Raw genomic sequence first — 16024 nt, 5'->3', positions numbered from 1 at the left:
AGTTCCCAATCACAATATTAAAAATAAAATTACGGTTTTTTTTTTTAAATATCACACGGAACACACGCATATAATAATGTATTAATTGATGACACAAATGTCATGCAATCAAATTAACTAATAATTATAAAGATGACCGGCAATTACGTGATCACGTTGATATAATATTATGTTGTAAATGTAATAATACGATATTTGATTTGATTTTCTACTGCTATAAATTATAATGCTTTACCCATATATTATTTATGTTCAATATACGTTTCTGCCATTCTTTTTGATCTCAGTCAACACTAAACACATATACCCTGTTCCAAAAGAGAAGACACCAGGCGGCCACAGATGAAACCGGTTTTGCTACGTAAATCTGGTGTCTTTCTTTTGGAACAGGGTATAGGTTTACTGAATGAAAACTGTACAACTGAAATACAATTGAACAAAAAACGATTAGTAATAAGTATAGAATATAATAAGTTATAATACATTATATTGTTTTAAATAATACTTAACGTATTTCCATATGCCAATAAATATTGTTATATAAATAATAAAAACAATAAACAAAATAACATAAAATTGCTATATCCAATGACAAAAATAATAACCGTAAAATTTGGCTTACAGAATTTTAAAATGTTTTATTACTTAACAATACCTTGTAATAGTTATAATATATAGTAATAATAGATAATAATACTATAATAGTAAATAGTAATAACTAAATAATAAATCGTATTTCAATGATACCTAAACTATTAAATTTAAACATTTTATAAGGATTTTTTCAAGGTAAACATTATAATATGTGTCCGAGTATACAAATATACAGAGTGATTCAACACGTATGTTCATCCCCATTTTTTCAATTAATATAATGAATTTACTCAAAATCTTCTTTTTGGAATTTTTAAATAATGTACTTAAAGACCTAATTTAAAATAATTTGAGATTATTTGTACTATTTGAGAAGTGTCCTGTGGCAAATCAAACTTCTGCTTTATATTATATTATGTATTATGTCTGGGGGTCAAAAACAAAAATGTGTAACAAAAAACATTTCTTGATGCACTAGCCTGTGGTGCAAGAAACTTGAAATTTGAACCATAGATTCCTTATTATGGTCTCATGCGAAGTATGAGTTAAGGAGTTGAAATCCCTCTGCCACCTGCCATAGACGTATTAATGATCTTATTATTTTCCAAAAATTGTTTTACTTCCCGATCTCAAATGTACCAATACATTATTATATATATTATTTATTTAACATATTATTTGATTACTATAATACATAATAAGATATATTAAGATCTATTTTAGTAAATCGTTTCTTTAATTAGTTACTACGATAACGGACAAACGAAAATAGCTTAACGGTTAGGCCTTAACTACTTGTATGTCTTGTACTGGCGTCGTCAATACAAAGAGATGTTTTAACTAAATAAGCTCTCCGTAGCTAAACCCTCTGAAGCAGTTGGTAGTAGGAATACCATCGGTAAGTTAGATTAGAATCCCACATCTCTATTTCACATTTCTCGTTTGTACGTTAAAAAAAAATGGAGATTTAATCCACTCTATGGGAAATTAATCGATTTCAATCAACGGGTAAATTAACGTCAGTGGTTCAAACACTGGCTGATAACAACATTTTTGCACTATTATTTATTTATTTTAATTTTTGTTTATCGATTGACATAAAATATTTCAAATGAGACCCCCACCCCCCTAACCATAAATTATTAAGTGGGTATTTTAAAAAAAAAATATTGATTATAGTATATTATAATAGTTTTTCAATTATTAAAATGTGTATAGGTACTAATTGGATACAATTCCTTAACAGAGATTTTACTAAAATATAAAAAGTTGTAATATTGGATCTATTAGAATATTGGATCTATCACAAATTAATAATTATAAATGTTATGATAGATAAATATTAATAACAAAAATGTTCAAATCCTCTTAGCCCCCATACCTTTAAAACCCATTAGTGATCTATTATCCATAAAACACAAAATTAAATTACTAAAAAAAATGCTCGTTCAAATTTCGATTTTGATTTTTGATACGTCGACATTTTCAGAAAAATTATCCGTCAAATAATTAACCGTATAAAATAGGAGTTCTCATTCAACTTCAGAAGTTGGCATCTCTATAGGACACTGCTTAAGTAGTACATACAATTTTAAGTATTTGAAAATTTAGTCTTTAAGTATATTTAATGATTCCAAGAATTTCAAAAATTTGTTTTTTAATAACTACATTATCGAAGAAACAAAATCATCCCGTTTGACATCACAAAGGGTATGCTTGGTGAATTACCCAATAAATATACGTTGTTTTTTTTTTTTTTAAATTTAAAAAACTCATAATATCTATATAATAGCCACTAAAATAAAATAGAAAAATTGACATTCTTACTTTGTTACTCAATAAAATAGAAAAATAATTACATAATCATAAGTCTCATGTTAATTATCATTAACTAGAGTCTTGAAGAACCTAAGTATTTATTACCAGTAATATTTTAATTTAATTTAATTGTATGTTTTTAAAAATGAATAACACTATAGCTACTCGATATTTTTGTTATAAAAAGAAGATCTATGAATCATAAAATGTTAATAAGTTTTTGTTAATAAATAACAATGACAACGAAAACCTAACAGAAAATTGATCAAAAACTGATAAAACCGATAAATGATTTATATAGTAAAGTTTCAATATGGTTTTATGAGTACAATGCAAAATGAATGACTGAAACTAATTTTTAGTGCATGTATTACAATAGCATCACAAATATTATATTATGCTCAATGCTTTGCACATGGTATTAATTTATAGTCGAAACACTTTTATTAATGGATATTTATACTGTTAAATAAATAATTTAAAATTATTTCTAACAATTTTATAAGCACGATCAAATCATACAATAACAGAATTATAAAGATTTTGAGTTAATCTGTTATTAAATACCAACACTTTTTATTATTTAATACCTAAACATATTATATAATATCTATTATACATTAAACCTATTGGAAGGACATGTTTCAACAATTTTGATTTTATATAATTTTTTTTATATAAATTTACCAAACGCATTTTCAATTTTTAAGAAAACTTTATCGTTTGTATACCACAATATAAATACCTATATTTAGTTAGTAATAATTTAAATGTATACTTTTCATTGTTTTTTTAATAACTTCTCACTATTTTTATGATAAATATAAATCAAATACATTTCATGAAAATATTTTAAATAAATATTTCTAGACTCAAAATGTTTTTTTTTAATGAAACCACGAAATTAAAAAGGGAAAAAAATTTAAATTTTCTAATTAAGAATATATTATATAGAAATAACACAATTATGAATTGTATTTAGGGAAATCAGTATATAATATCATTATTTAAGATAAAAATGATTGTTCTCTTGTTATACCTATGTATTTATAATTTCTTGTCTCTTTTAAGTTATTTATGTTCAATATAGTTTTTTTTATAAAAAAAAAATCAACCCAATGTTATTATACATTTAACTATTCAACAGTTTCATCCTTTGTAACGTAATGGTACATGATACAGACGCGACTTTTAAAATAAAGTTATCGTAATTTTAAAACAAATTACAAGATAACAATTTATATTTCATAATAAGACGACGGTTAGACAATTTTTTTTTTGATATGTGTCAAATTATTGGCGTCTTAAAATAGGAGAGGGGGAGTTAAAATAAAAAACCCTTCTTATAAAAAGGGAGAGTAATATACTGAGATGAATCTTATTATCACAGAATATCCGTGGCTTAAAGTACAATAAAATTATGAATAGTGCAAAGAATTAATGGAGTTCAAATAATTATGGTGCGTAGGAAAAAAACCAAAAAATTGACACTTTGTACGTCACCCAGCTAGAGTAGGGGAGGGGACCAAATGACCTTTTTAATAAACGACCTATTATATTATTACAAGGGGGTGCCGGCGCCCCGAGAAGTCTGGCCACCTCGTAGATCATCGGGGTCGGCGGCAATACAATATCATAGTTGATAGTATTATAGGTACATTTGTACACGACATATATTTTGTTTCTAAATTGTTTTCAGGGGGGGTGGCCCTAAACCGCGTCAGCGGTTCGTGCAGCAGATCAGCGTGTGCCCAGGCTGGCCAATATCAGCGACGCCTGTTCGTCTACCGACCGGCTGGGCTGGAACGTGAGGTTCGGTATCTTCTTGCCGATGCCACCGCCGCCGGTCATCTTGTTCCTCCGGTTCCTGTTCAGATCATGCGGTGTTAGCGGTTCGTCCATCAGCCGCAGGATGTGTGTCTGGTCCGAGCTGTCTATGGGCGCCACAGAGATGTCCCTGACGGCCCGGAACCGGCCGCAGTTGTTCAGGTGTTCGTTCTCCAGCCGGAAGAAATTCCAAACGAATCTTCTGCGGTGCGCATATAACATAATATTATAAGCAAATTATATTATGAAATATACAAATATTATATGAAACAACGCGAAAATTTATAATTGATACGGACGCGATAAATGATGATGACAGTTTTTTTTATAGAAAAGACAGGATTTTTCAATACGTATATATTATTAATTATTCGTGTTTTTTATAAGCCGTCAAATTGGTAGGTACTGAATGCTTGTACAGTAAATACCAATTTTATATCATTATTGTGGTTTAAATTTTTTTTTATCGATATTGGTAATTTGTGCAGCCACACGCGTCCAATCAATGTCTTTTTAAACGTCGATTCTACAACTACGACGTGAATTTGTTTTCGAAAATTCTTCTCATTATGTACTATACCTACACAATAATTATGATCACGACGTCCGCTTCATGACCACAACGTTTTTAAGGAAATAATGAAATACAATTAATAGATGAGTAAATATAGGCATATTGCTAAATATAAAATAACTCCAAAAGTTTTCGTATACTATAATAAATCTTAGTTTCGAAGAAAAATGTAAAAAAACAAAAAATTTAATTTATTATAACCACGATGACCATACAAATTCTTAAAAATAATGAGTAGGACAAATATTAATAGTAATTTAATTTTTACAGATTCGTCATGATTTTTATTTTTCATTGCTCTAGAGACACTTAAAAATGTAAAAAAAATATATTTGAAATAAGTGACTAATTTTATTTCTTAACGTGTAGGTGGGTAGAATACTAGCTAGCAGTGTACCTACCTATTTGAAAACAAAAGAAAAAAAATTGTATACTATTACCTAGTTATTTAAAAAAAGATTTTACGCATCGATAAATAAAAAATACATGAATTAATTTAATTTAAGCAATCAAAATATGTTCTATAAGATAATGATTATATTATTTTAAACATTTTAAATGTTTATCTGCTCACACTAAATAAATACATACGCACTGATGTATTAATTGTGTGTTAAGCAATAATAAATTAATAAACTACTTTAATAATAATTATTATTTTGTTAATATAAAATATTTGAAACAAAACAAGTAAACTTTTTGTCTTCTGATCCTATTTATTATGTAATATACAATCCAAAGACTTACACTAACGATATTAAAATCTATTATAGAATATCGAAACAATATTGAAAATTTGTGTGCACTCGATTAATTCCACGGATTAAATTAAATTATAATTTATTAACCGATTACATTTTTTACCAGCGAAAATAATTGCCTATGTTAATGGTTTTCTTCTTTTCGACCGTACTATAGGCGAAGAGTATAAACATTCAAATATTTAACTAATAATATAATATTACAAATAGGTAACAATTATACTGCAGTTAATGAATACATAAGGTTTATAATATTAACATGTGATATATCTGACTATGATTTGAGATCCTAAAAATGAATTCTACCTATTTATTCTAGCATTCAATTATATTTATTTATTAATTAACTATTTTTTTTTTTTTACCTTGTAATCTCAGTAGTAAGTGCCTACTCTTATATTTTTTTTTCAATGCAAGATAGTAAATATAGTTATAATGATAATATAATAAAAAATATCAATTATTTCGGAACATAAAGTGAAACTTAATACTTATCTTTTGATTTTGGACTTTAAAAGGCAATTATTTATTATGAGCAAAAATACACAATGCGAGTATCCAAGGCCGAAACACTTGTATGATATATTGTATAATTTTATTAATTATTAATATTAAGTGTTTTAAACAGAATTTAATGAAAAAGTGTACGAGTACAATACATTTTACCTTGGGAATTTAATAAATACATTTTAGTATATATCCATTGATTGATTCTATTATTGATTTAAAATAATATGAATGATATCCCAACAGTTAACTTTGTGCGCTACATTAGACTTCAGCGTAATGAATAAGCAAATTGATTGGATTTTAATAATTTCGAAATTCTTTTAACTGTCATCAAATACTCCTAATACCCTACAGGCTATACGTCATATAAGTAGATGAGTTATAGGTAATTAAATAAATCATGCAGTAGGCACTTCAACAATTAATCGCATTTTAAGTTAATAGATTACTACGGAACTTGAGATATGCGAATGTATACACAAAATCGGTTTTACCGTTAAACTAAATTATAATCGTCTTTAAACTATTTCAGAATACATCAGCTAATTATAATTAAACCAATATTCAACTGTAACCGACATTTATGATGCTATGACTTATATAATGACACAACATGGTAAACTAACCTCATTACTTCCAGAGGTGACAGAATGGATACCATTAAGTCACCATGAACATAGCCCATTTCGGTTAGAGACATCGACAGCGCCCAACCGAAACGTAAGACAAAATCTTCGACGATCGCGATGTAGTAAAATGCCTGAAAATAAAATATAATTCATATTATAAGCCGTTGTAAAATTTAAAATATATTTCTTTAGCCTTAAGACTTAATAGTTTAACACCATACGGGCCGAAATTTTGGCATGATAATAATTGCATTTACTATCCAATTTGTATCCAAAAATTATTCCAATTGTTCCATTACAAACAAAAACATGAATGCATAAGTGACAATTCGAGGGCAGTAAAATAATAAAACTAGAAAGAGTATTTAGGCGATAAATTTCCCACAGTCGTTCAATCAAAATCGTTATCAAAATGAAATCGCATTATTATAACACTATAAGCCACTAGAAAAAAACTTATTATTTTATAATAAATTCCTTATATTATCCTTCTGATCCTCTACATCAAGAATTCCATGAAACGCCACTAAGTCACTAGTCTATAATACGTTTAACAGATGTATAATGATATTATAGATTATAGGTATTAAGACTTAGTTGTGTTGGAAATTCGAATTGTGTAGCGTGTTGTATTTATTAATTTAAATTGGAAATTTTCAACAATTACGTAAAACCGTAATTTATTGTGAATTATGATAATTATCGGTTAATAACGTTCTATCTTGTACAACCAAAAGGCAAATGTGTACTCATTAATACGATCATTGCAGGTACATTACACTTTATGTGTAAGTACTAACAATATGAGTACCTAACACGCATTAAGTAAAACAAACAGACCGTTTTTAACACATAAATATATGACGTATTTTGTGAAACGCCTTCGGTGCAATTAAACACGAATGACGGTGCAACGACGAAAAATATATATTTCGAAAAATGCAAAATGGACAATGCCTAACGCCTATAGTATTTATTCTAGATCCTAAGGACCAGGGTTTTGTTTAACTGTTCAGTTAAACGTGTATTGGTCCAACACTCAATGGTCTTACAACGATATAATATATTTTTGTTATTATTTTATGTGTAAACATCTATACGCGCCCCTCTCAAAAAATGTATGTCCGTGAAAACTTAATATCGTGCAAGCAAACGTGTTACCACAAACAACGAAATTTCACAAATTTCTTTATAATACCGACCTGCCTGTACTATATGATTCACAAATACCTAGTTTACGTACGGCTATAATAAACAAAACCATTCTGTTTGGTTTGGTAAAATAAAAAAAAACATTATCAAAAATCAAGACCGCCTCAAACTCGTGTTTTCGCAAATAAAACCTTAAATCCGTCGACTGCGAGCAATGTGAATCATAATAATACCAGTTTTGAATTTAGTATAACTTACCGTCGACGAATACACGATTTCTTCACGAAGGAATCTGTTCTCACCGGCGTTCCGGTCAAAAAGTCCCCAGTCCATTTTTAAATCCCATATATAAGAATACAGCGAACTGAATATGGATGCTGATATCCACAGGTAGAAGTACACGCTAGGATCTTCTTCAGGGTTATTCTCTATATGATTAATGAAAATAAAATCAACGACGGTTGATAACGCGTTTAAACTTTAATCAATTATATATTATGTATTTATGTATATTATAACACAGCCTGGAGTGACACGATACGTTATATAGGTATAATAGCTTTGGCATTTAACAAACTAGGTGAATTTAAGTTTAGTTTTTTTTAAGAAAAGTTGCTGACATTTTTGAATCTCGTCCCCGAACATATGATATTATTATAACTTACAGTAAACATCAGTTATTTTTTTTAAAAGTAATAAACTGTTTCGACATTTTTTGGGGGAAATTATGTTTACATATTATATTATACCTACATTGTCATAAATTGTTTTCACCCGTATATTTAGTCAGTGAAACCACTGTTGACTTTTAGTTAAAAAAGTTTACTTTCTGGCTCATCAAAATATTACGATTGAAATTTAAAATTAAAAAATTGTATTTTTAATTTCGGTCGTATCAAAAAAAAAGTACAATGTATATACATTGTCACAACAGGTGTATTATTATGATTACTGTCGGTCGTCGACGTGTGCGAGTGCGTAGTTCGTCTTACTTGCGTACTGAAGGTTTAGAAATGAGAACGTTATCACGAAGAAGGTAGTTGCGTACTTGGCGGCGTTGGCCAAGTGAGGAAACGCTTCTCGTGAGTCCCGGTACCTTCTCAGGCACTGCATGAACCGGAACCAAGCGGGCAGACAGGCGACGAATGGCCGCAATAGCCACACGCGTTCCACGCACTTGCTGCCGTCTATATCGATTGCTGTACATGATATAAGAAACGAGGTAAATGTGTGTTAGGTTTGAAATTATTGCTTGCCATGTTAGATATGATGTACATAGGTACTCCACGGATTCGGGTAAATATGTCCAAACATATAAGATCTATAAAGGTCTATCCATAAAGGTATTTATAATTTATTAAAATAAACGAAATGGACGAAATTCCAATGAAAAAGTGTGTAATTATTCGTATCATTCTCATACTAAACAATAAACATATTATTAAATATTACAAGCTCTTCCGACGTAAATAATCAGTGTTCACTTACTTGGACATGTTTACCCGCAGAAACCACGCTTTGCAGTCTGCATACTGCATAGTACATATCATAAGTTATAACATTATTATTATAATATATATTATTATGTTTTCAGTTTATAAAAAACGACTTATATATTAAATTATATGTAATATTCATGAATAAAGTCCCGAGCGTGTTACTTTTATTGGACATCCACTTGTCGTTGGTCAAATAGAAGCACACGAGGTACTGAAAGTCCAGCAGCGCGGGCACCAGGCTAGTGAGTTGGTCGGCCAGCCAAAAGTCCGCAAACCCCACATAGAAGAAAGGAGCGAACAGTATGCGTACCTGCGACATAATTAAACACGAAGTTGTTTTCAAAATCTATGCACCGTTGGCCGAGGCGTCTAGTAGCGATTTAAGGGGTCCAATGTGGTATTTGGGGACGTGTTTCGATTGTTTGTAAGAAGTGCGAGTAGGTACCAACTCAATGAGTGCAAGTGGATTACAATCGTATTTTTAACTAAAATCCTCGATAAGGGGGACGGAGTGGCCGAGTGAACTATGGCGTCAGTTCCTATCCGGACCGTCGCCGGTTCGAATCTCGACCACGGGCAGCCCTCTCTCTGGGCAGGCAACTTACTGTCTAGAATGAGAGGCCGCCATCCCCTGCCCGGGCACGGCAGAAACCTACGGGTGCCTAATTCAAAACTCTGCTGAAACTAAACACACGTGTTAACCCAACCTACAGTACCCCACAGTTATAAAAACCACCCAATGGCCTAATGTTGCCGCAGGTTAATCAATGAAAAAAAATCCTCGATAATGGCTAGAAAAAATGTAAGTATGATGTGATGATATTATTATTACATTTCCTAGGGATCGACATTTAGAAAATTGCGCATAGTATGATTACCAAGAGTTACAAAGTCGCTTACCGCCACGCGCAGCACCCAGAACCGGGCGTCGTGCCGTAGCGTCTTGGTGGGATTAAACAGGAACGCAATCATGAGCACGGCCAGGATCAGCGGGTTTATGTACGGCGGTATGTGCAGCGCCTCGCTGTACAGGAATATCAGCGCCGAGCCGGCCCACACCAGACCGAAGACGGTGGCCAACTCCATGATGTGCTGCTCGGTCAGATGGTTCCTGGGGTCCAACTCGAAGATGAGCACGTGGTTGACACCTGACGAACGCCAACAGTAGACGTTGATGCCCATCAGGAATAGGAATATGACCAACAGCAGCGGGCCCCGGTACAGTCTGACCATAACCCGCCAGTCCGTGTTCTCGTTGCTGTGAGCGATGCCTATACGAATGACGGAAAAAATATAATAAGGAGACTGTAAATATGGTTTTCCGGCTTTCCCGATCGGAAGACACTGCAACCTATGCTGGACCTTTACACTCGACCTGGTACAATACGTGCAGGGAATGAATTTGCTCTATCCGATGAATTTGGGTTACGTATGTGTACAATTTATTTATAGGTATGAAAATGGTCGCGTATTATATTAATGAATAATATTAGATACTGTCAACAAGCTTATTTAGTCTTATCTGTAGATTTCCTATTGAGATGATTTCATCACTCATAGTTTAACACGAATAAATAAGAATGTATATAAAGAACCTATATTAATAAAAGTCAATGCTTGCATGCTTGTGTGTGTGTGATCCACAGCCAACGCCAAGTCACTCGTGCAACCATGGTCCCGAAATTTGGTACATAGGTAATCCTATACCCGACCAAGCTAGTGCACCTCGAAGCCAGTTGTTTAAAGAAAGCCTCAAGCAGGGATTTGTTGGCTCACGAAAAACGAATATTTGTTTGTTTTAATAAGGACTCCACATTGATTACAGAATATAAAATAATTAATATAATATTAAATCTATCATTTAGACCGGTATTTTAAATTAGGTCAAAACTACCCGAGCGTCAGTTAAAAATATGTGTAGCTTACATTTGATGGGGCTTAATATAAGATTAATCCCTTGCTATTATTATTGATTTTTCACGAGCAACGCCAGGATATTTATATACATATATATGTGCGGTACCTACATGTGATGTTATTCATTTTCACGGTGTTTTATTTATATAAACGTGCGTGCAGGTGCAACAGTTTTTTTTAAATTTACTCACCAGTGATGATGACCGCCAGCAGCATAACGACAAAAGCGCCGGAAAACAGGCCGACCTTGAACGTGATCCAAGGCGATTGCTGTTCGCCGAGTGGCGGTACTCGCAGTCTCTTCATGGCCCTCTGGCGGTCTCCTCCTTCCAGACCCTGCGTGACGGTGGCCTCGGTCTCGCTTATCAGCCGGTCGATGTCTTTGTTGCAGTAGAAATGGGCGTTTTCCACAACTTCCGATCTCCACCGACCACCGGAGCCGCCCTCCGAGCCCAGTAACTTAAACGAACGTCGCACACATATAATACAGGTAAACGTTAAGAGATTGAAATGGTCTCATGGTTATGACGTAAGGAAATAAAATATAATAGGTTTCAAATTGGTTGTACATATAAGTAATTGTTATGTAGTACGATTAGGTAATAGGAATTCGAACTATTTTTCTTTAGACATAAGTGTACTATTTAGTTTATTGCGCATATCTAGGTAAAATACTTAAAATATACAAGCACGCAGTATACAATAATAATGATACAAATGTATACTTGAACTAATCGTGTTTATTATTTAGCACTTTTTTTTATTTTATATGGTGAGGAAAATTACATTTTCTTTTCACCCATCTAAGTATGTATACGTCCTATGTATTTTTTTCGATATAAGCAACGCGTGTTACAACTGAATAGCAGCCATTATAACGGCGTGTTCCGAAGTTTAAAAAATGTGACGATACCAAAGAGCAGTTCGCGTCGATATGTGCTGCGATGCGAGTTTAATAGGCCAACAATGGGCTACCTAAGCCAGTAATCTATGTACTAAAGAATGACAAGGTTTGTCGACTTTGTATCATATAATAATAATATTATAATAGTTATAACGACGTCATATAATATTGTTCAAGGTATCATTCGAAAAAAAAGTTACTCGAACCAAAACGTCAGGTTTAATACGCCTCAGTTATATTTTGTTATACGATTACAATTAGATATAGGTACTATGGTATTATGGTACTAACCTAACCAATACATTAGATTGAAATAAAAATATTTTTTTTTCCAAAAGTCGAAGGGAAAATAAAAATATTATATTATACTCCGAAATCCTTCATGTACCTATAATAAGTAACATAATAATATTATACATATTATCAAACATTATACATTTTAGGTTTTTTATTTTTTATAATATTACACGATTCACCGTTTATTCACATAATGTAATAATAACATAACGAATACCGTAGCGGGTCACTGTAATGATATGTATCAAACCGAAGATAGTTATTTAGTCGGTAGGTACCTACACGATTTACGCGAACACCGTTCAATTTGACGGCAACAATATTGAACAAATAGCTGGTTTGAATAATTACAGTGTATATATAAGGCAAGAACGTTTCATAAGTGTATATAAGACGTGTTGTACACTTACAGTCATTCTTAGTAATGATTTTTTCAAAAACGAAAACATTTATTTTAAAGAAGCGAAAAAAAAAATTCAACGGTATATTATGATATAATATTTATCGTCGTGTGCACACTCCACGCTGGTCGTAAGACGTAGAAACTGCTTCGACCAGAATTATATTTACAACGAGGACAAAACGCTCGCGGCGATCGAAATTGATTGATATTGGTATAAATTGGTAACCAAGGTAGTATAATGCATAATACAGTCATAACGGCGATTGGTATGATAGTGCACAATAAAAATTAATACGTAGCTTTGCCGGTACCTTGTCGTGTTTTTTCATTATCTTCCGAAAGCCGGTGTAGTTTAAATTTTGATAGTTCTGCAGTAGAATCAAACTCAGATAGAATTCGCTGAAAGCCAACTTCAGTTCTTGGGTCTTACGCGTTGTGGTGTTTTTTCGGAGAATTTTCCGTTTTACCGGCTTCAGATTACCACTGGCGTCTTTAGGTTTGATTTTGTCATCTTGAGCCTCTCTCAGGTCACTCTGGAGGTTGGCAAATTTTCTGGTCGCTTCCGCCAATTTTTCTACAACATAGCGAATACAATACTATGTATAGTAGACAGTAGACGTAGTATAGGTACAATACATGCCCGTATTCAGTATCAACTTTCGGGTGGGTTGGGAGGAATTAAAATAAATTTGTTCAGTGGCGTATTTAGGGGGGTTTAGAGGTTCAACCCCCCTCCCGAAATTAAATTCTATATACACCACTGAGTTTGATATAATTAGCGTTATACATTATTAATATTTAATTACAAATATATTATACTTATAATATAGGTAATAGCTGGTATACTTTAATTAAAAAAATATATATATAATATATTATATAATTTTCAAACATTAACAGTAAAATAATTTTGTTTTGATATCTTGATTTGAAACAACATATTTTGTCAGTGGTTCTTTTAAAAGAATAGGAGCCAGGAGGTACTTACCTGCATGGCTACATTCATTAAACATTGTTTGATAATTATTTGTACCTATTATTTGATTATGTTTCTTTAATACCTACTTAATTATATATACAAATATAAGTATATATTTGTAATTAAATATCAATAATGTGGTATCTACACAATTTTTCAATCATTTTCATGTGGTTATGAGTACTATTGTAGTCTGAGGATTTTTTTTCCCAGGAATTTTTATTCCAATTACCGCAGAAAATATATTATTATTATTATTATTGTGAAAAATGAAACTTAAGTTTTATTGAGTAAATAAATGTTTGTTTTGTTTTGTATGATTTTTCTATACGTTTAGGTAAATATATAAAATAATATACATTATACCATATCACCGTGATGTGTATAATGATTGTAATTAAATCCAGTTCCGACGAGTTTAGGACATTTTAAAGGCAAAAAAGTGTGCTAGTACCTACCTATGGTTTTAGATTCTGAGCGGAGCGATAAATGCATTGCCGTATTTGTTTACAACGATGCGTTTTTTTGCGCCTATAAAGACACTTATTGTAGACAATATGCTCCTATCTTCAATCTTAATCACCGTCGTGTAAGCATGAGTTTTTCGCACGATTTAAGATAGTAGATACTATCTTAAATCGTGGTTTTTCGTTGTAGTGTAAAAGTGCTCAGTTATCTCATGTTTATCTCTATATTCATTATATTGGTCATACTACTATAATAACAACGTATTTAGCCTTCATAGTTATATTTTATAGTACTAATTTTTCCCGATAAAGTAATAATGCCCTGTGCAATCTGTAATCAAGGGGTTTCCCCGGCCAAATTATTAAACTGCAGTATTTGTAAGATGAATTTTCATTCTACATGCATAACTAAATCTCAAGATGGCTTAAAAAAAGCCTATTCTAAGTAAAGATTGGAAATGTGATAATTGTATACTGAAGATAATTCCAGATCGCCGGAACCATGATAAGAGTGATTTAAATAAAGACGACATAAAAAATATTAAAATAAATTTAAATAACATTTCCTTCAAATTAGATACTTTGTCGGATTCAATTAATAAAATTGACTCAATCGAAAAATCAATTTCATTTATATCTTCTAAGGTTGATGAATTTAATGTAAAATTTAAGACTATCTTGTCTAAATTAAAAACCCATGAAAAAAAAAATATCGAACTTGAAAAAAAGTGTGCAATATTGGAACGCGAAATATTATCACTCAGTAGGAATGCGAACACTCTAGAACAACAAAATGTAGATAACAACATTGAAATTACAGGCATTCCGAAAACTGAAAACGAATCTTTAATTGAAAAAGTTAATAGTACATCCAAAGTTTTAACCATAAAAGTTGAACCAAATGAAGTTGTAAGTTCCTATCGCACTAAAACTACAAAAAAAATCGGGTAGTAATGCAGTGATATGTTTTGCAAATAAAAATAAAAAAGACGAAATTATTAATATGATGAAAAAAGTTCAAAAATTGATAAAAAAAACCGTTACTTGCTTGTGACTTATCAACAAAATTCTCTAACCAAAGAGTCTTCATAAATGATCAACTTTCCTATAACAATAAGAAACTTCGCTGGTTGGCTAAGCTGGTTGGAACTCAATATGGTTTCAAATATACTTGGGCAAATTCTAGTGGTGTTTTTATGAGAAAAAGTGATGGTCAGATTGGAGTTTAAATTACTACTTCTCGTCAATTAATGGATTTAGATACTGATAAGAAAATAAGTGAGTTATGGATGTGATTGTAATTATATTATATGTAACTTTATTTCATAATGATTAACAAGTTAAATAACCTATTACATGAATTCAAAGATATAAATAATGTTCAAACCGTAAATATTGATAGCTTAGAAAATAAGTATTTCTATGTAAATAGTCTTTCCATTTTTAGTATGAATATTAGAAGTCTGAAAGCTAATATTGATGGACTGTTATTATTTTTAAATTCTATTAATCATAGTTTTGATGTTATTGTGTTGAGTGAGACTTGGCTGAATGAAGATATTAATTTTATGATTAACGGTTATGAATCTATACATTCACTCTGCAAGCTAAATAAATCAGATGGATTATCAATATTTGTAAGTAACATATTATGTAAAATTAAAAATGTCCGAAAACATATTATATCTAATTG

General features: G+C 31.2%; 1 protein-coding gene across 1 annotated transcript in view; it reads right to left on the bottom strand.

The window, feature by feature from the left end:
• Positions 1 to 3462: 3462 nt before the first annotated feature.
• The window catches only part of LOC100161838 (xenotropic and polytropic retrovirus receptor 1), a 100514-nt gene continuing 87952 nt past the window's right edge, over positions 3463 to 16024 (bottom strand). The window contains exons 3-10 of the mRNA XM_001943964.5: positions 13197 to 13459; positions 11473 to 11740; positions 10265 to 10635; positions 9527 to 9674; positions 8858 to 9064; positions 8124 to 8293; positions 6711 to 6844; positions 3463 to 4441 (exon numbers count right to left, since the gene is read on the bottom strand). Coding sequence (XP_001943999.2) covers positions 4153 to 4441; positions 6711 to 6844; positions 8124 to 8293; positions 8858 to 9064; positions 9527 to 9674; positions 10265 to 10635; positions 11473 to 11740; positions 13197 to 13459 — 1850 coding nt within the window. The 3' untranslated portion in view covers positions 3463 to 4152. The remainder of the gene's footprint in view (positions 4442 to 6710; positions 6845 to 8123; positions 8294 to 8857; positions 9065 to 9526; positions 9675 to 10264; positions 10636 to 11472; positions 11741 to 13196; positions 13460 to 16024) is intronic.

Source organism: Acyrthosiphon pisum, chromosome A1 (assembly GCF_005508785.2).
Source record: "Acyrthosiphon pisum isolate AL4f chromosome A1, pea_aphid_22Mar2018_4r6ur, whole genome shotgun sequence".
NCBI classification, from domain to species: domain Eukaryota; kingdom Metazoa; phylum Arthropoda; class Insecta; order Hemiptera; family Aphididae; genus Acyrthosiphon; species Acyrthosiphon pisum.
The sequence above is the reverse complement of the archived record's forward strand: the minus strand, read 5'-3'. Positions and strand labels throughout refer to the sequence as shown.